The 21250-nt window shown below is 41.9% G+C and overlaps 1 protein-coding gene across 1 annotated transcript in view; it reads left to right on the forward strand.

Moving 5' to 3' along the window:
• Window positions 1-21250, forward strand: part of CUBN (cubilin) — a 260214-nt gene that overhangs the window by 88527 nt on the left and 150437 nt on the right. Inside the window, exon 28 of the mRNA XM_006052367.4 lies at window positions 6056-6206. Coding sequence (XP_006052429.4) covers window positions 6056-6206 — 151 coding nt within the window. The remainder of the gene's footprint in view (window positions 1-6055; window positions 6207-21250) is intronic.

Genomic DNA, 21250 nt, shown 5'->3' on the forward strand with positions numbered 1-21250 from the left:
CTCACCCCCCCACCCCCTGGGGTGTCACAGAGCCAGCGGTGCTCTGCTTATGCATGTTTATTTAAACATTTGTCTAATTTATCTTCCACAATCGGGTTGCATTTTTACCACACCTCCCCACTGCAGTCCCTCCCTGCCCAGGCTCTTGTCATCCACACTGGGGGCCTTTTACCCTTCTAGATGAATCTTGCTTGGCAGTTTCTTCTGTTCTTACAAGAACATCTCAAAGCCTTTCAGATTTAAAGTAAACTCTGAAAGTTCCAAGCCAGGAGATTTGCGTGTAAACTTGGGCAACAGTGTTCTCAGTAACTGTTCTAACAAAGCAGCTCCCATAGTTCCTGGTACAATTGATGTTGGGGTGGGGAAAATCTGAAGAGTTGCTCCAAGAATTTGGCAGTTCCTGGTCCTCTCAGGAGCTCCAGTGGCCAAGCAGCCGGAGCTGCAGGCTGGCCAGGCGGAAAGTGGGGTGGAGGCTGCAACAGGAAAAAACACATGTATTTTGCTATCCAGTGGTTGTTCCCTGATCTGTCACCAGGGCAGCCTTGACAGATTGCCCAATGTCCTCTTCACCACCAGACCTGTGATGATCCACCACCTTCCTCCACCCACATACTCCACGCTTTCAGACTCCCCCACTGTATGATCTGTGCTGAGCTCTGCACCCCACATGACAGGGATGGCCTCAGTCTCCACACAAAACCAGGTTGTCATAGCAACACCCTGCCGGCCATGGGCCTGCATCTCCTCCCAAGTGATTTATTGATTTCTTGCTTCCCTATCTGGTCTGCCAGGGATGATTTCTGAGAAATATTTTACATGAGTCAGTTCAAGTTCTTTTTACCCATCATATTATTTTCTGTCAAAGTTACTTCCAGTAGAGTTTCTTTAGAAGCAATGTTGGTTCCCTTTGCCACTGACCAAGAGTTAGAATAACATTTGAGTGCATATGCCAGGACTCACACCCAACCTATTATATGTTTTTTTTGGTATGCTAACCACAACAGCCCTATGAGACAAGTACCATTAAGAGGCCAAGTTTGCAAAGAACTCTTAGCTTATGGAGGTTAAGTAATTTCCACAAGTTTATGTTCTAAGTGAATTTTAAGAGCTAGACTGGATTTTGAATCTAGAGGCCAACACTGGCCATATTCAGTTCAGTCTCTCAGTCATGTCCGACTTTGCAACTCTATGGACTGCAACCCACCAGGCTTCCCTGTGTATCCTGACCGCCTCTTCTTAATACCTTCTGCTTCCGCTGGGTCCATACCATTCTGTCCTTTGCTGTGCACGCTAATGTGTTCCTACAGTCAGTCACTGTCCTGCTCTCAGCTGAAACATAATCTTCTCCTAGTGACCTTGACTCTCAAAAGCCACGCTATGGACTCATTGAGTGTAATTCTCAGAAATGTAACTATCTTCTTTACATTGACCAGAAGTTTTCTTCTCTAAAAATATTAGGAACTCTCAACTATACCTAGAATTCTCCCTCACAGCAGATAAATTATTTTACCTACATGCTAAACTCTAAAGGATAAAGTTCTTTTGGAGTTTTTAAAGATTTGTAATAGGAAATGGACCAAATTTTTTTTTTCCAGAAATGTTTGCATATTTTAATGATATCTTCCCCAAAAAGCTCTTGATTTGATTTCTTTGTATGAGTTATATTTAATTATTCTTAAAATTAATCCTCCACTATAAACATTATTTTCTTCCAGAAAAATTTCAAGTAAATAAGAAAAACAGTACTTAGAAAAGTATGAACTAGCTGCCAGTCTATAATAGAGAGGGCTTCCTTGGTGGCTCAGCCGTAAAGAATCTGCCTGCAATGCAGGAGACCTGAGTTTGATCCCTGGGTTGGAAAGATCCCCTGAACCAGGGAATGGCTACCCACTCCAGTATTCTTGCCTGGAGAATCCCATGGACAGAGGAGCCTGACAGGCTACCGTCCATGGGGTCATAAAGAGTCGAACATGACTGAGAAACTAACACTTCACTTCACTTCTATGATAGAAAGGGTTGAGTTTTAGATGTAATTCACTGTCATTCTAAAATGAGTTTAGAATAGAAGTCTGTCTGTACATCCCAAGCTGAGATAGGAGTTAGTTATAATTTCATTCATTAGGATCACAAATTTTCAAAATCATCAAAGAATTTAGCAACCAAGCAGTGCTTGAAAACTACATTTCTGTCCTGAGCATCTTGCAGTTCATAAGGTTGATTCACACCGAGGGAGCAGTGATTCCTCCAGACTTGAGTTCCAGTGATTCATAAAGTACCTACAGAAACCTTAATCTTACAAATCTCACTCTGTCAGTGGTGAGTCTTTGGTTTTCTGTCTTCCATTTGTATGCATGGGTCCATACTATTTTGGAGTCCACAGATCATTTTATGTTGCAATCATAGTCTGAAATCTCTAATGGTCTCCTCAGCCATGCAAGCACCAAATTATCAAACCCACGCAAAGGAAGTAGATAGAAATTGGTAAATGTGGCTTAGGCAAGAGATTTCCTTCCTCTTTGAGTGTCTTAAGAGTGGTTGAGATATTTCAGGGTGGTGTGGAGGGTGGAAGATCTAAAACACAAAAATCCTAAATGAATCTTCTCCTTAAGAGAACAGCTGATAAGATTCTACACAAGAGGTTTTGTACATACAGTGATCCACATATGAAGATACATTAAATGGCAACTTTAAAACATGAGCAGCATTTTAAGTATTTAAAAAAAAACCCAAAGCTTTAAACAGTAGTACAAATTTGATCTTCATATTCAAAGTAAGAATGTCAATCTTTCACTTCTTAATTTCTACGATTTTTCTTTCTGTGGACTCAAGTCCAACCTCAAATACTGTTCAGAAGGAGTAAATCTTGAAGCTTTCTAAAAGCAGGGGAGCTGGTGCCCTTCTCGGGACCAAGCCGCGTGCTGGCCAATAGTCCGAATGAGTCACAGCTGGAATGTCCTGTGGTTAAGATTCTGCTCTGAAAACAAAATCAGGAGCAGCAGGCACCAACTGGTTTCCATGGTAACCGGTATTTGTGTACTTTGAGAAATGACTGTTCCTTTTTGTGTGGTAAATTTACGCGGGAATGAATTGTTGAGATGACGTTAGCCATCTGTGTGAGGGTAAATAAAAAGTCCCTGATTTAATTAAGTGTAAACCTTAGAAGGACGTAAAATTAGGGGTATGGGATTTTTTTTTCTAGAGAGATTTTGTTCTACACTAATTAATTTATTTGACATTATATTTAAGCATTTCCATCAATGTCTATTTGATGCTTATTTTGATGTATCAGTCTCTCCCCTCCAAAGGCAAAAAGAAACTAATTGTTATTCATCACTGTTCCTCTCAAACCCCCTCCCTTTGCCCCCACCCCCCATTCCATTCACAATGTGTTATTTAAGAACCACTGGGATTCAGGGGCTCTCCTTCAATGGAGTAATCCCATCCGGAAGGAAGAAAAAAAAATCCCCTTCAAGTCATGTGAAAATGTCACGTTTCTTAACCTTGCCGAGCTGGGAGGCAAAAACTCTACACTGATTCTGACCTTGAAGAATCTCAAATACGGTTCCTAACAATGTCACTACCTAGTGTTTCAGAAGATCCATGAAGTTCAGGGCGACTGTGGTCCTAGAGAAATCTTACCTCGTTTTGTTGGATAAAGATGAAGTAATTAAAGTTTTGGTCACTGCACTAAACCCCAAAGTTCAAAATGAGCCTTTTGGAGTGGAGAACAGTGGAGTGTTTTCTGGCTTATTATGCCTCGGCTTGGAAACAGTATGTTTATTTTTGTATTAATTAGTTTTGAATTGGAATTCGTACAGTAGGTTTAATAAAAGAACTCTGTGGCTGAAATAAGCATCCTACGGTGAAGCAGTAGTTTAGGAGTAAACAGGTTGCAACCCAGACGCCTCCCCTGCCTCCACCTCCTGCAGTGGATGGTAGGGTCCAGATGGGAGGTGAAGGGCTGTTTTTGTTTTCTCTTCCTTTTATTCCTTCTCTCACTTCTACCCCCTTTTTGTGACTTCTGTCAATCATCTACAACCTTAGAAGCTTGATCATAAATACACATATTCAAAGCAGCAGTATTTAAAAAATTAAAAGGAAGATGAAGGGATAAGACTGTAAAATAAACACCATCTTTATCGTTTGTATAAAATGCTTAGGTTTAGTACCTGAGGGTGAGTGAATGAGTGTGTGCAGTTGTGGGGGAAGTGGTTGCAGTTCTTCACTGAAGCTATATCGGGAATCTACCCTGGACAAAGCCCTATGCTGGGCTTTGAGGGGATTTGAAAGGTGGTCTGGGATCTGAGGAAACTTGAATTCAGTGGGGGAGAAAGGCACACATCTCTGTCACCAGAATGTGACCATTTCCACAAAGAAGCACAGATGAAAAACTTAGGGATTTCAAAGGAAAGCTCATTTATGACTGTCTACAGGGATTAGGGAAGGCTCCATGGAGGGGATTTGTAGAATTTGATTATGAAGTTTTCTACGCTTGAGTCAGTATGTTTCAAATGGTATTTTCTATGATAACATTTCAGCTAATAAAAATAATTTTGTCAGTTTGGAATTTGTTGAATCCAGATGATACATTTACATACAAATACATACATATACACTCACATATACATGCACATGTGTGTACTCTCCAAGGGAAGAATAAAGGAAGCCTGTGATCAGACATTTTCCATTTTATTATAACAGGCAGCACATCCCAAGGGTAAGTGGAACAAAGTGTTTAATGTGGGCACTAGGGAATGAAAAGAAAATACAGTGTTCTGAGTCCTAAGGAAGCAAATCTTCCTGGATTATCATTATTTTTTCTGATTGAAGAAAGAGAGATGGCAGAAAGTTGTTTTTTGTTTTTTTTTTTTTTAGTTTGGAGATGTATCCAATGAAATTAAGCAGATAAAGTGTACACAACAGGGTACATAAATATCTCAGTGGGAAAATGGGCAAAGACCTCAGCAGAAAAGTTCCAAAAGAAGAAAAAGAAAGGTACAAGAATCATGAAAAAAGTTCCAATCCCAAAGTAACAAATTCAGACGACTACAAACAGAAAACAAATTTACACCATTAGCCCCAGTTTTAATAATAATTTTAGTCAAAATTGCCAAAGTTGCATTGCAAGAAATATTTCCATAAACTTCTGGTGGGGGAATAAATTTGTGTAAAATTTCTGGTAAGAAATTTAATAATACATATCTAGAGCCATGGAAGATTCTATTCTTTTGATTCACTCCCTTTAGAGGAATGTTTCCTAAAAGACACTTAAACTATCAAACAAAGATTTATATTTATTTGCCCTCAAATTGGAAATATCTTAAGTGAACAGTTGGAGAAGAAAATGGCAACCCACTCCAGTATCCTTCCTGGGGAAATCCCATGGGCAGAGGAGCCTGGTAGGATGAAGTCCATGGGGTTGCAAAGAGTTGGACATGACTGAGCAAGTAGCACTAACTAACTAAGTGAACATAGCAGAATTGTAAATACAGCATATTAGCAGTATGTTATGCCACTCTTAAAAATGCTTACATAGCCTACTTAGTAACAACCTTAGTGAAAAACGGGCAACACAAATGTGTAGCCCAAATTGCTACACACATATTCACACATTTCCTTGCACATAGATGTACATGTGTATATACAAACAAATGAAAAAAATGTTGGTAAGAGAAGCTTCTGGTATTAACAAAATATTAACAATGGTTCGCTTTCAGTGGCATTAATTTTTGTATTTTCCTTTCAGAGCTTTCTAAACTGCCTGATTGTTTATAGTTAGTATTTATTTTTAAAAGTTACAGTTGTAATACTGTTATTCATCTAGCATCTCTTACATGTGATTCATATGTGAACGCATCTCATCCAGGCCAGCATTTCCGTCTTCTGTGCCTGGATTATACCTTGGAGGGAACTCTCTCTGTATATAATTATCTATTTTTAATTCCTGGACTCAGCCCCCCTCAGTAGATTTACCCTTAACTTTTGAACCAAGAAACAGCTTTAGCTGCATGCGTGGACCTTGCTCTTCATGCTGGTGTTTTCTCTCTGATTTCAGCTCTATGATGGCCCACAGCGGATGGGGCGCTTCTGTGGAACAGACATTCCACCTTCGGGGAGCACCACAGGCTCCAAGTTTCATGTGCTGTTTTATACGGATGGAGTCAGTCACCATGAGAAAGGATTTCAGATGCAGTGGTTCATCCAAGGTAAGCTCCCCCCGACCCCCTGCTGATCTCAGTCTTATTTGGTAGTTGCTCTTTGACCAAGAATCATTCCCTTTTCAATTCCACGTTTGAAAACAATTCCATCCACCGAAAGAGGAACACTAATGGTGCCAGGCTTTAGAAAGTTTACTCAGACATTGATGGCTCTCGGAGAATGGAATCCTCTTGCAGTTAAGACAGGAAGTGAAGTCCAAGTGGACAGGATTTGGGTATCTGCTTTAGGAGGTGCAGCAGTAAGTCACTTACGAGAAGGAAGGAGCATCAGGAAGTTCCAAGGGCTGAAGACTTGAAGCTGGTTGTGGCAAGCAGACCACAAGGTGCGATGGAGTCTCTCAGGAGAGTGCAACAGAATGAGCTTTAAGACTCACCTTGACATTGATCAGAGAAGGAATGACAGGGAAAGAAAGGAAGGAGTGAGTCAGAGAGAGTAGGCGGGTGAGGGGGAGGATTGGGCTGTGAGGGGACCAAGCAGAAAGCCTGAGCCACTGATGCACTAAGCCAAGGGCAGGCCATGCACTCAAGGGGGGCACCTGAGAGCCTCCTGCAAACTGGCGGCTCTGCAAGCTGGCAGCTCTGCAAGCTGGCAGGCATCATCACTCCTGTGAAGAAGCAAATTTGTTTGAGACACAAGTTCTGAAACTCGTAGACTAACCTCATGTGACCCAGTGAAAAGGGAGAGGGCCCCAGGGCAGTGCTTCTCAGAATGTGGTCCCTCAAGGCAGTGTCTTGTAAAATCTGTGAGAAATGCAGACTCTTGGGCCCCATCCCGGAGATGCCAAATAACAGACTATGAGGGAAACCCAATAGTCTGTGTCTTAACTAGTGTCCCTGGTGAGTACATTGGAGAATCTCTGTCCTAGAGAGACCCAGACCTGAAAATGTAGTCCTTGTGAATATTTCATGAGCAGTTCTCAGCCAAGGGCATAGGGCTTCCTTGTATGATTCAATCAATCTGAGAGAGAAGTGGAGTGGCCGGGTTACACCGGGGATCACACACAGACATCCTAAGCTGTGGTCCCACTATCATAAACAGGGCGAGCCCAGAGTGAGAGCACCCAGAGGTGTATTGAGGGTTTTTAACATCATGGAGCATTAATTACATGCTCCACAACACTCAGTTCAGTTCAGTTCAGTCGCTCATTCGTGTCTGACTCTGCAACCCCATGGACTGCAGCATGCCAAGCTTCTCTGTCCATCACCAACTCCCAGAGCTTGCTCAAACTCATGTCCATTAAGTCGGTGATACCACCCAACCATCTCATCCTCTGTCATCCCCTTCTCCTTCTGCCTTCAATCTTTCCAAGCAGCAGGGTCTTTTATAGTGTGTCGGTTCTTAGTATCATGTGGTCAAAGTATTGGAGTTTAAGTTTCAGCATCAGTCCTTCCAATGAATATTCAGGACTGATTTCCTTTAGGATTGACTGGTTGGATCTCCTTGCAGTCCAAGGGACTCTCGAGTCTTCTCCAAAACCACAGTTCAAAAGCATCAATTCTTCGGCGCTCAGCTTTCTTTAGAGTGCAGCTCTCACATCCATACATGACTACTGCAAAAACCAGAGCTTTGACTAGATGAACCTTTGTTGGCAAAGTAATGTCTCTGCTTTTTAATATGATGTCTAGGTTGGTCATAGCTTTTCTTCCAAGGAGCAAGCATCGTTTAATTTCATGGCTGCAGTCACCATCTACAGTGATTTTGGAGCCTAAGAAAGTCTGTCACTGTTTCCATTGTTCCCCCATCTATTTGCCATGAGGCGATGGGACCGGATGCCATGATCTTAGCTTTTTGAATGTTGAGTTTTAAGCCAATATTTTCACTCTCCTCTTCATTTTCATCAAGAGGCTCTTTAGTTCTTCGCCTTCTGCCATAAGGATGGTGTCATCTATGTATTTGAGGTTACTGATATTTCTCCTGGCTATCCTGATTCCAGCTCGTGCTTTATCCAGCCCAGCATTTTGCATGATGTACTCTGAATATAAGTTCAAGAAAGAAAGAAAGAAACTGAAGTCACTCAGTCATATCCAACCCTTTGGGACCTCATGGACTGTCGCCTACCAGGTTCCTCTGTCCATGGGATTTTCCAGGCAAGAGTACTGGAGTGGGTTGCCATTTCCTTCTCCAGGGGATCTTCCTGACCCAGGGATTGAACCTAGGTCTCCTGCATTGCAGGCAGATGCTTTATAGTCTGAGCCACCAGTAGGGAGTAAGTTAAATAAGCAAGGTGACAATATAAGCTTTGACATACTCCTTTCCCAATTTGGAACCAGTCTGTTCTTCCACGTCTGGTTCTAACTGTTGCTTCTTGACCGGCGTACAGATTTCTCAGGAGGCAGTTAAGGTGGTCTGGTATCCCATCTCTTTAAGAATTTTCCACAGTTTGTTGTGATCCACACAGGCAAAGGCTTTGGCATAGTCCATAGAGCAAAAGTAAATGTTTTTCTGGAACTCTCTTGCTTTTTCGATCACCCAACAGATGTTGGCAATTTGATCTGTGGTTCCTATGCCTTTTCTAAATCCAACTTGAGCATCTGGAAGTTCATAGTTCACATACTGTTGAAGCCTTGCTTGGAGAATTTTGAGTATTACTTTGCTAGTGTGTGAGATGAGTGCAATTGTGTGGTAGTTTGAGCATTCTTTGACATTGCCTTTCTTTGGGATTGGAATGAAAACTGACCTTTTCCTGTCCTGTGGCCACTGCTGAGTTTTCCAAATTTGCTGGCATATCAAGTGCAGCACTTTAATGGCATCATCTTTTAGGATTTGAAATAGATCAACTGGAATTCCATCACCTCCACTAGCTTTGTTTGTAGTGGTGCTTTGGAAGGCCCACTTGACTTTGCATTCCAGGATGTCCGGTTCTAGGTGAGTGGTCACACCATTGTGGTTATCTGGGTCATGAAGATCTTTTTTATATAGTTTTTATAGTTCTTCTATGTATTCTTGCCACCTCTTCTTAATATCTACTGCTTATATTAGGTCCAAACCATTTCACACACAACTGAAGATCCCTATTAAATACTCAAGAGTGTAAGGTGTTCTGTTATTGTGAACTGGAGATTGAGACAAATATGGGAGTTTTGGGGCTCCCTAGTGGCTCAGGTGATAAAGAATCTGCCTGCAATGCAGGAGTCCCAGGTTTGACCCCTGGGTCAGGAAGATGCCCTGCAGAAGGGAATGCCAACGCACTCCACTATTCTTGCCTGGAGAATTCCATAGAGAGAGGAGCCTGGTGGGTTACAGTCCATGGGATTGCAAAGAGTCAGACATGACTGAGTAACTAAAACACAAATACACGTGGGTCAGTATTTAAACATATCTGATGGTAAGCCACAGTATAATTGAAATATAGATTATGAATTCCCAAGCACATGAACTGTGATAATTAAGCTCGTGAAAGTTCTGCATTGTCCTCTTCATCAAGATTTAACCTTGGAATGTCAGTTTTTTTGATCTATTAAATGAAGGGCCTGAATTGATTCATCTTTGTAATACAGCCCATCTTTAGTATTCTGTGATTCAGAAATAGAGTGACTCAAATGCCTGACTCAAAGGGAGCTAGAGACAGTGTGGAAAGACCCAGAAGAAATAGGAAAATCTTGGAACATGACCCAGATTTTCAAGGGCAAGGGGCATTTTCCAGAACAGTGTTTCTCAAACTTCCTTGTGGATATGCATCATTGGAGATCTTGCTAAGAAGCAGATTCTGATGCATGCATTGAGGTAAGGCCCATGAATCTGCAGTTCTGAGAAGTTCCTAGGTGATGCTGATGGGATATCTCTGTAGACCACACTTGGACAGTTTTCTCTTCTTTAATCTCTGAAGCAGTCTCTGAGGCAATGAGGTTCTTCCTCACTGGGGCCCCAACTCTTATCCTTCCAACACTGAGACAGAAAGTGGAAAGTAAGAAATGCCAATCACAAGGCTTAGGGACTAGGGACATGGTCCTCAGCCTGAGATACACGGCATTGGAATTACCTGGAAGTTTTCCTGAGTACCAGTGCATGGGTTCCAACATGCAGAGATGGGATTCCATTGATCTGCAGTGGGACCTTGACTATCCTTAATTATAAAAAGCTCCCTAAGGAATTCTGCCATGCAGCTAGGATGGACAATTTTAGGTGCAATAATTTATTTTGCTGGCAGTATCCTTCTCTTCAGTAAACTGATTCCTCTTCCCTCCTGGCTGTTATAGCCATACCAGCCCAGGGCCACACTGAGTGTGACTTCATGGTCATTATTGGCTACACTGCATAACTACATCACTAAGACCACACCAAGGAAGATGATTTAATGGATAACTTTGGGTACACTGGATGACTGTGTCATGGGTTCCTCCAGTCAACATACTAGGCGTGGCTGAATCCTCTCCTGAAAGCTTTGGGTTTTGGTTGGGAAAAGCTTTTTCTTCCAGGTCCATTTGGAACCTGTCTTCATTTGGGAGAGTCAAAGACACCCTCTGTCTGTTCTCTTTTCCTGTTTATTATTTCAAAACTTACTCCCAATGGCTGAAAAATTGCTAGGCTTGGAACCAGAGTTCAGCAATATTTCGTAAAGCAATATTTTGCCAGATGGGGCCAGAACTGAACAATTTTTTTTTTTTTTAACTCTGTGTTGCCCACTAGATATAAATTATGCTTGGGAAGAACTTTCTAGAAGGGGAACTATTAGTGATCTAGATCTGTGCAAAATTAACTGTTGTATTCAGTAGCTATGCAGCCCTGAGTTTATACTCTGCACCTGAACTAGGTCCTTAATTCAAGACAGCCCAAGAAGAGGGGACAACAGGAACCACAAGGGTCAGGAAGCAGGTCTCTGATGGAGGAGGTTCCCTCACTTCTCACCCACTGTTGGTAAATTGAAGACATAGGTCTGATTTTTAGTCATCCGTGTGTTCCTTCCACAGATATTAAGGAGCTGTTTGGAGCCAGGTGCTGTGCTAGGGCTGGGGACCCTGAGTGACTCCTGCCCACAGGCCTGGGTCCTGCTCTCAGAAGTAGCCATCTAGCAAATAAACACACAAATCTATATAACATCAGCTGTGTGATGATGCCCTGGGAGCACACAAAAGGGGATTTGACGTGCACAGGAGGCTAGTGTATGAGGGCGGGAAGTTTGAACTGAAACCTAAGACTAAGCAGGAGTTAAGCAGGCAAAGAGGAGAAGGGGAAGGGTTCCTAGTAGAGGAAGCACCCTGAGGTGGGAGGGAGCAGGGTGAGGGTGAGGGGCCCACAGGCCAGGGCAGCTGCAGTCCAGTTTCACAGAGAACTGTGCTGGGGGAGCTGGAGAGTGAAGCAGTTGCTTTGGGTCCCCCACTGATAGGGGCTTGGGCCAGATAGGGGTCATACCCTCTTTTTCCTGCAAACCCTTTTGATGTCAGATAAATTTCTTTGCATGCATCTTTTTGGGGGAGATTATCTGGACATTGAAGCATTTATGACCTTGAAGTATCACATGTACATACAAAGAAGAAAAATGAGTCACATCTAACCATGTTCACTTGAAATAATATGTTAGTTTTCAGTTGTTTTTCTTGTAACTTAAAAAAATTTATACAGTTTTTGAAGGTTACTTTCCATTTACAGTTATTATAAGATATTGGCTATATTTCCCATGTTGTAGAATATATCTTTGAGTCCATCTTATACCCAGTAGTTTGGTACCTTCCCCTCCCCTACCCCATATTGCCCTATTCCTTCCCTCCCTCCCCACCAGTAACCACTAGAGTTTGGTTCTAGTTCTAGCAACACTAGACAGAGTTTGGTTCCTCTAACTGTGAGTCTGCTTCTCTTTTGTTGTTGTTATATTCACTAGTGTGTTGTATTTTTTTATATTCCGCATGTAAGCAATATCACACAGTATTTGTCTTTGACTTCAAAGAGATGAGTTTTGAGTAGGATCTGGAAGCACTGAAACAACGTGGCATGTTGTGGGATTTTAATACAAAATAAAATGCAGAATAGAGAAAGAAATATAAAACAAGTACAAGAGCCAAACAATACAATTAAAAGTGAGTCTCAATTTTTTAAAGTACAGTAGAAATATTCTTGAATGTGTATGTGTATGCATGCACATGTGTCCACGTGTGTCATTGTCTGAGCACAGCCCCCTCGAATCTCCATCTCAGAATCAGGATGCAGTGGCCAGAGCCCAGGACACCCAGGCTGACGCTGGCTGGGAAGCTGTTCTTGCTCACCTGATCAAAGCAACTGCCTCTTCCCACTAGAATCAAATCTCCTTTCAGGCCTCTCTCCCCTCCCACTCTCTCCTAAATGATGCAGTGAGAACTCCAAAACCCTCTTCATCACGATTTCAGAATCGACAGTGGCATCATTTCCTGACCATGGCTGCTGGAGGAGAACCCCATGCACGTCATTCATGTGGCCCACTAATCCATAAACCCACTCTCAAAATGTGCCTCTCTGTGGCCCACACAAATCTTCTGTTTGCTCTGAGAAAATGGGCCCACAATCTGGGCTTTCTTTGTGGGCGCATCTTTAAAGCTGCACTGTAGATGTGAGCCTTGCCTTTCTGCAAACCATCAAAGAGAATCCCACTCTGCAAAGAAAGAAATGGCCACAGTTGCCTGGCTAAACGGTCCACAGTATTCAGCACTGACAGCATTGTCTGGGGGCTGCATTCGGCCCAGAGGCCTGCGTCTGGGTTGCTGAAGGAAATATAGAACTTTCTGAGTGCTGTGTGAATAGGGCCCCCCAGGCCAGCTGCGCACACCCCCTCACCCACTCTGGTCACCCCTCCCAGGGGCCCTCTTTCACTTGGCAATGGAATCCGGCAAACAAACAAGGTCAAGGAGCTTTGTGAGTGAAAGAGTGACATTTGCCAAGGGAGAATCGCCCCACCCCCCCCAACTGGGAGCAGCAGAGGAAGGGAGAAGGGCACGGATGGGAGGTGATGTCACCCTGGGCTCTCACAAAGGAGAGCCTGGCCTTTTCTTTGCAGAGACGGATGACATCAGCCTCTTGAATGGGGGCTGTTTCCATTTTATCATCTTTTTAGCTAGTAACGAGATTTCTCGAGCCTTGAGGGTTTTTCAGAAATTGGCTGAGGGTTTATGAAAGCCGTATCCTGATCCTGCAAGACTGGCTTTATTTGAACGTGAGCCAGCGCCTTCTTGACCACCTGTGGACATGCAGAACTGTGTCAAAGTGCTTCTAAAAAAATGCATTTTGAGAGTCCTGGCCAAGAACCTCCATGAGGTCAGCCATGTTTCTTGTAAACCTTCCCTCTGTTCTTTCCCTCAGGAGGTCATTTCAATAGTCTTTATTATTGTTGGTCTTTCAGGGGAATTCTTTTAAAAAGTCGTTTTTATTCCTTTTGTGACTTAGACTTTGTGGGCTGGAGTTTCTAAGAGGCTCACCTTTTGAAGACAAAGGTTTTATCTTTTGTAATTCTGTTAGCCATTGGCCTTACAGGCGATTGCCGGCAATTGGCCTGAGAGTGTGGGACCCAATAAACTGGGCTCTGTGAGCAGATCTGTGGGTTTCCCTCCGAAGACTAGGCAGTTTGTGGTTTTACATCATGTGGTAGTGATTACTCTGGGCCTCTGAACATGACATGTTTCATTCAGTCATTCATTCAGTCAACCAACCGGCGTATATTTATTCATGACCAGGATCTGGGCTTGGTGTTTGTAGAATGTACAGAGTACATTTGTTTGCTCAGGCTGCCATAATAGAATACCACACTTCAGGTGGCTTAAACAACAGAAATGTGTTGCTCACGGTTCTGGAGGCTGAAGTCCACGATCCAGGTGCTGGCAGGTTTGGTTTCTCCTGAGGCTTCAATGTTTGGACTTGCAGATGACAGCCTTCAGAGTGATTGGCCAGAGACAGCCTGGAAACTAACCCATTGCCATAAAACCCAAGACTAAGCCACACGGCAGAGCAGTTCTCTGAGGTTCCCTTACCCTCCTTCTTTCTGCCCGGGCACCCCATCAATAAAGTCTCCTGCTTCATCAGCACATGTGTCTCTTTGGACACTTCATTTCCAGGTGTTAGACAAGAGCTCACTGTAAAGTCCTGGAAGGGGTCCTCCTTCCTGCTACATGTCCTTGCATGGCCTTGTCTACATGAACCTAGTGATGTCTCTGTGTGTCCGAGTTTTCTATTTGTGTAAGGAGGCCAGTCAGGTTGGATTAGGGCCCCCTCTGGGAGCCTTGCTCTGCCTTTATCACCTCTTTAGTAGCCCTGTGTCCAAATGCAGTCACATTCTGAGGTGCTGCGGAATAGTGCTTCAGCGTGTTGATTCTGGGAGGGGCAGTGGGAGAGACACAGTTCAGCCCATAACAGAGAAGAAGGAGACAGCAGCCTTGACCTCAGGGAGGTAGTCATGTGGTAGGGGAGACAGACAGACACATGAGTGCAGAATCCATGACTGTGATGCCCTGGGGGCTGGGAGGAGACCTAGGCCGGCTCCAGGTCTCCTTTGAGAGGCCCTCCAGGCTGCTTTGATATGTGCGCTGAGTTTTAAAGAGGAAACAAGAATCAGTCAAATATCTGGGAGAGAAAGACATTTCTAAGCAAAAGCAGGGAGTCTTGAGTTGATGGTGCCAAAGGTTTTCAACAGGCAAATATTTCATGTAGAGCAGGAGTCCCCAACCTCTGGGATCCAATGCCTGATGATCAGAGGTGGAGCTAATGTAATAATAATAGAAATAAAGTGTACAATAAATATAATGCACTTGAATCATGCCATGACCATCCTCTTCACCCTGGTCCGTGGAAAATTTGTCTTCCATAAAACTAGTCCCGGGTGCCAAAAAGGTTGGGGACTGTGGATCTAAAGCACAGGTTCCAAACACCAACCCCAAATAGCTTATTGGGATTCAAAATTGCTTCTTGAAAATATCTTATGGTTTATGTATAAAGCACAGATACACAGAGCACAGAGCAGAAATATAGTATATCTGTGATATTAAATTTTTTGAGCAGTTGGGCAAAAAATATCCAACAGCCTCCTTAGAAGGGCAATAATGAACAAATGATTGAGAAAATCCTGAGCTGAAGGGAGGGCAGAAGCCGAGGCAGAGCGGGTTGTCAGAGCCTAGTGGATAAGGGCCATCGCAAGAGCTTAGGTTTTATTTCATGTGGTCTGTCCTGACTCTTGCTTCTGTGAAATGCAGACATCCACAGCAATCTGGAGCTGCAGTGCTCACAGGGAAAGTGATTTTTAAACTGTGGTCAGCAGAGATTCCTGGGCAGGCTTGTAAGGCTGGGCTGTGAATCATACTGTCTGGTCCTCATCTCAGGCCGAGACCTTTCTCTCTGCTGCTGATGAATTGCTCTCCCGTGTCATTTCCTGCTGGGTTGTAATAGAATGTCCCAGAGAAAAGCGGTAAAACACTTCTCCCACTCTGCCTCGAAAGTAACTTGATCTGCGCTCAAGAATGTATCCTTTGTTCAGTAAATCTGTAAGCAAGCTCTTGATAAAGACAGATGGATAAAAGCATAGACTCCCGCGATTATGTAGTGTGATGAAGAAATCTTGTTCAGTTTGGGTCAAAATTTAAGTAAAAGAGAAACCTTTTAAAAATGTTAGTTCTGTTTAATTTAAAAGTTATTTCCCCAACTGTTAACTAGGCTTTCTTCTTAGCATTAACATTTACACATGCTATATCCTGCTGTACTTATTCTGGCCACTTCAGCATATTTGATATTTTGGATTTTTGTCTTTGTTACTCTTGGAAAACGTTTAAGCCAGGAGACTGAAAGCTGTGTGCAGTCTTAGTGGAGAACCAAAGCACAGATTGTTGTATTATGATACTGGGTCTGATTTTTATTTAGGGCAGATTCTCACTGAACATCTTTTTTGGAAAGAGGTTCTTAATGGATAATTGTCATGTAAAAAGGAATCTGTTTGGAAGTTTGTAAAGTTGGGATGATAACATATGAAGAAAATCACCCAACTCTTCTTGCCTTGGTTTCTCAATTTTTCCAGCAAGGTCCTAGTGATCAGAGGCTACACTGAACCTATGTAGACATTTCACTATGAGTGGAAAAGTTAAACCCTGACATTATTTGCTTCCCTGACGACAACAGAAAATACACATACACATAGTTGACCTTCATGCCATGTTGGCTCTGTGTCTCGTAACCAGTGGCGACCTTGTAGAAATCTGGCATCCCAGTTCCCACGTCGCTACTGTGTGAAAGGCTGAGCTCTATTTCCATCGCTCTTTTCCAAACAGTTAAAAAAAAAAAGTAAAAGTAACCCTCAAACAACCATGACCTTCCCAAATCATACATTGCACAACTTGTAATAGTCCTTGAGATTTGGGCCAAAAAGCAGGGCTTTCTCAAATCTTCTTGTTTGTGTTCTGGTTCCTTGGCAACAACACCCCTGATGGACACGGCACACACTTTCCAGGGGATTCCACACTTTTCTGTACAATATGAAAAAAGAAACCACACATTTTTTTTTTATAGTTTCGAGTTTTGTAGCAGCCCCAAATGACTAAGTCAACACAAAATGAACATGATGTTCTGTATAGAACATACTTTTTGTCCCCAGAGATTTCTCTTTTTGAGCATTTACTTAAATATTGCCATAATTAGCTCTGACCTTGGGTGTCCAAGGGCTTGTATTTTTGTATATGCCCCTGAACATTCAGAGAAACTAAAGCCAGCCTTCAGTGGACTTGACTCACAAAATCAAGAATGAATCTCCAGTGTGAGATAGTAACTACATTCTAGAAGGTTTAATCTAATTCTGAATTCTCTGTTTAAGTAATGAAATTGACATACCTTGTCTCTGACTTCTGTCTCCTTCCTGTTATACTTACATACTACTCACAGGCCAAATAATATAGATTTTACTGTCTACATGTAATTAAAAAATTTTTTTTACATGTTTTTCTTTCTTTGGCCTTGCTGTGAGGTATATGGAATCTTAGTTACCTGACCAGGGATTGAACCTGAACCCCCTGCATTTGAAACACAGTCTTAACCACTGGACCACCAGGGAAGTCCCCCTAAACGTAATTTTAAATTTATTTTAAGACATTAATGATGATAAAAATAAAACCATGTTGCCTTATTAACAGCAAACGAAAATATGCTTTACATGATTGATGCACTGATTTAATTGATACCTCATTTATTATTACTAGACCAAGTAATTATCTAAAATTTTGATACTATAATTTTTGAAAAGTTGGTGCTATCATTTTACCATGTGCTGGATCTTTTGGCTAACACTTTAAAAATACAATCTCTTTTCTTCTCTTACTAATTCTCTGAAATCAGCATCTCATCCCCATATTATAGATAAGAAAATTGAGAAAGGAGTCTTAGAAAAGTTAAGTAACTTCCCCAAGCTCACAGTGATGGCATGAGGACACAACTAAGTGTGTGGTGTTGCACACCCAAGCCTGTGTTTTAAACAGCTGCACTCTGCCTACAAGCAAATAGTTTTCCCCCAGTTTTTCATTGCAAAAAAGATGGAGTAATATTGCAATGCAGAGAAGGTCAGAGCTTATAGTAGGTAATTTCGCAGCTAAGTTCCCACTGAGGATAATGGGTGTTTTCAAATGAATGTCTGCCATCTTTCCCAAGTAAATAATGTTCCAGTTCCAAGGTCTCCCCTCTAAATTGCACAGTTTCTTCTTTCTTCAAGGTCTCCATAGCAATGATGGGGTGAAGCTCATTACTTAGTGAACAACTAGTTCAAAATAGCTGAGACTGCTTGTCTGTCCTTCAACACAGTATCCACTTCTTCATAAAGTTTCTTCCTCTGGAGTGGCTGCATATGGTTGCAGTAATCATACAGTTTGAGCTGGGGTAGACCACAGAGATCATCTAATCTGTTACCATGGTTTAGTTATGCAAACTAATTTACAAGAGAAGTGATACAACGTGACAGTAGCTACCCCATAAGAGATTAGTTGGATGAAGTGGATGATGGGAATGGACTGGAGCTGATCTTCAATCATTTAAAAATGTCTAAGAGAGAATGATTGATTTCTTCTGAATTGTAAGAAGAGAATGTCTACTGGGAACCATTTTTTATCTTGGTTGGAATGAGTACATGAGATGAAAGACGATGTAGTTGAAAAGATGACAAGATCAACTATACTTCTCTGGGTCAAAAAGATTTTTATCCTTTCATATAAAGGAAATTAAAATTCATATTATGTGTTGTTGTTCAGTCTCTCAGTTGTATCCAACTCTTTGCAACCCCACAGACTGCAGCATGCCAGGCTTCCCTGTCCTTCAATATCTCCTGGAGTTTGCTCAAACTCGTATGTCCATTGAGTTGATGATACCATCCAACTGTCTCATCCTTTGTCATCCCCTTCTCCTCCTGCTCTCAATCTTTTCCAGCATTTGGTGTCTTTTCCAGAGTCAGCTCTTCACATCAGGTAGCCAAAGTATTGGAGCTTCAGCATCAGTCCTTCCAGTGAATATTCAGGGTTGATTTCCTTTAGGATTGACTGGTTTGATCTTCTTGATGTCCAAGGGACTCTCAAGAGTCTTCTCCAGCACCACAGTTTAAAGGCATCAATTATGTGAAAAGTCCTAAAATATGGGTACATTGAGTTCATGTTTCTCTACGGTATAGTAAGCTGAAACACTTCAGATTCAGGACATCTCAGAGAGTCCAATGGCTATGATGATTTTAATTTTGAATATTAATATGACATGTGGGAATTTAAAAGTCATTTAAAAACTATGGACAGAATTGATTTTTGAGCTTCTTATATAATCCTTGTATCTATTTTCCAGGTCATTAACTTCATGTTATGATCATATTCTTTCATTCTTTTTTTTTTTTTTCCTGTCCCTACCATTGAAAACTGATTACTTCACATCCATTGCTGTATGGAACACATTTAGACAAAATGATTATCACAAAGTCTGGGGCAGTGATGAAATCACTGTGGAAGATGAAACTCTAAACAGTTACCCTAAAATCTAGAGTTGGAGTCTCCTAATGTGATACCTAGCCTAAGTTTGTCTCTAGTTTTCTCAACTTTGTGCTGAGTCTGAATGTTTCTGTCCCCTCAAAATTCACATGTTGAAACCTAACTCTTACGGTGTTAGTATTAGGAGTGGGGCATTTGGGAGGTGATTAGGTCATGAACATAAAGCCCTCATAGCTGGGATTAGTGAATTTATGAGACGCCCCAGAGAGGCCTCACCCCATCTACCATGTTATGTGTACACCCAGAAGAAGGCCCTCAGCTCACTTCCTAGGGCAACTGTAACAAAATACCACAACTGGGTAGCTTAAAACAACAGAAATGTATTCTTTCACAGTTCTGGAGTCTTGAAGTCTAAAATCAAGGTCAGCCTGGCCATCCCTCTGAAGGCTCTAGAGAAGAAGCCTTCCTTGCCGCTTCAAGCTTCTGTTCATTGCTGGGAACCCTTGGCTTTCATTGGCTTGATGACATGTAACTTGAGTCTCTGTTTCCATCTTCCCATGGCCCTCCTCCTCTATGTCTCTGTGTCCAAATCTCTCACCTCTTAGAAGGGCACCAATTATACTGAATTTTAGCCCCCGTCTAATCCAGCATGACCTCATCTTAACTTTATAACATCTGCAAAGACCTTTTTCCCAAAGAAGGTCAGATTCACAGGTCCCTGGGGAACAACACCGTTCAACCCAACACGGGAGCTTCTGCATCTTGGACAACTCTCCCCTCTCTTGGAGTCTCTGGCTTTTGTCTTCCTTCTAATTTCTTTTTCCTCTGGAGAATTTTCCATTCCTTGGTCTTTGCATTACCTGGTTTCCTTCTCTGATTTCATATCATGATTGCTCCTCTCTGTCGTCATAGAATCAGTGCTAACCAACAAAATCCTCCCCCACCCCCCGCAAATTGTACTAACAAGTGAGTCAGATGCATTTGGGGGCCCCACTCATGGCTTTGTCTTCAAAGAGGGCTGTTGACTGGATTTTAGTCTTCTCTTTTAGGATGAACACCTATCATTTGCCTTTGTCCTACATCCCAGGACTGTGGCATATACTTTTACACTACTGAGGGATTAACTGATAAAACCAGTCACCTCTCAAGGTTTGCAGCAGAGAAAGTTTTTATTTTTAAATTATAGAAAAACTATTAAAATAGAAATCATTCATTTTAATGAAGTATATGAACATCACCGTTTGTTTAAAATTGATTTTTACTGTACTCTGGCTTTTCAGCTTCTTTTTAACACTGATCACTGATTTCTCAGACATTTCCCTCCAAGGTTAGAGGGTGAGGATGTGAAGATGTCCCATTTGGGTCCATTCTCTGTTGCTTTTCATCCAACATCAGGGAGCTTGGGCCATGCCACACCCAAGCTGGCAGGTCTCCTGGTGCTCTTGGTTTATGGAACATAGTTTCAGGAAAATGCCAAGTTTAAAGAGGTTTGAGCAATTGTAATTGCAGGAAACACAGAATATGCTTTTAAAACTTTGTGCCTCTAATTCCATGTAACCCTTTCTTTGCTGATTTGCTTTTATTAAAACTCTTGTGTTAAAAGCAAAAAATAAAAAAACAACCAAACCACCCCAAACCTTGAGGGTGGAACATATATAGACTATGCTTCTCATTGCCGTTGTTCTGGAATTTTATAACTCATTGCTTATTTTAGATCAAACTTACAAACAAACAAACCCCAAAACAGTGTTAGCAAAGTTCGTCTATGGAAAAGATTTAAGTTATCTTCACAAGTGAGCAAGTTTAACAACAACTTTTAACTCTTTCTTGTTATGAGTTCCGTAGATCAGCATGCTTCCTGCTGATAAGGTAAGCGCTTCCTTTCAGCTGATGACTGGGAGTTTGGAGGAAAACAGAATCAAACAGATGATCAGTCACCAGAACTAAAAGCTTTTAAAGATTAATTATAACTGAAAAACATATGATTCTCTTCAGGGTGTTATCTTATTTAACTTCAGCTGATATCTATTGATATTAGTATATTAGGTTTGTTAGATTGGCCTCAAATTAAATGAAAAAGATTCTTACTTTATTATTTTTTTTCTGGTTGCTATGATGATATTTTGCCTTAGTAATGAGGGTGGTGT

The sequence above is a fragment of the Bubalus bubalis genome, chromosome 14, assembly GCF_019923935.1.
Source record: "Bubalus bubalis isolate 160015118507 breed Murrah chromosome 14, NDDB_SH_1, whole genome shotgun sequence".
NCBI classification, from domain to species: Eukaryota; Metazoa; Chordata; class Mammalia; order Artiodactyla; family Bovidae; genus Bubalus; species Bubalus bubalis.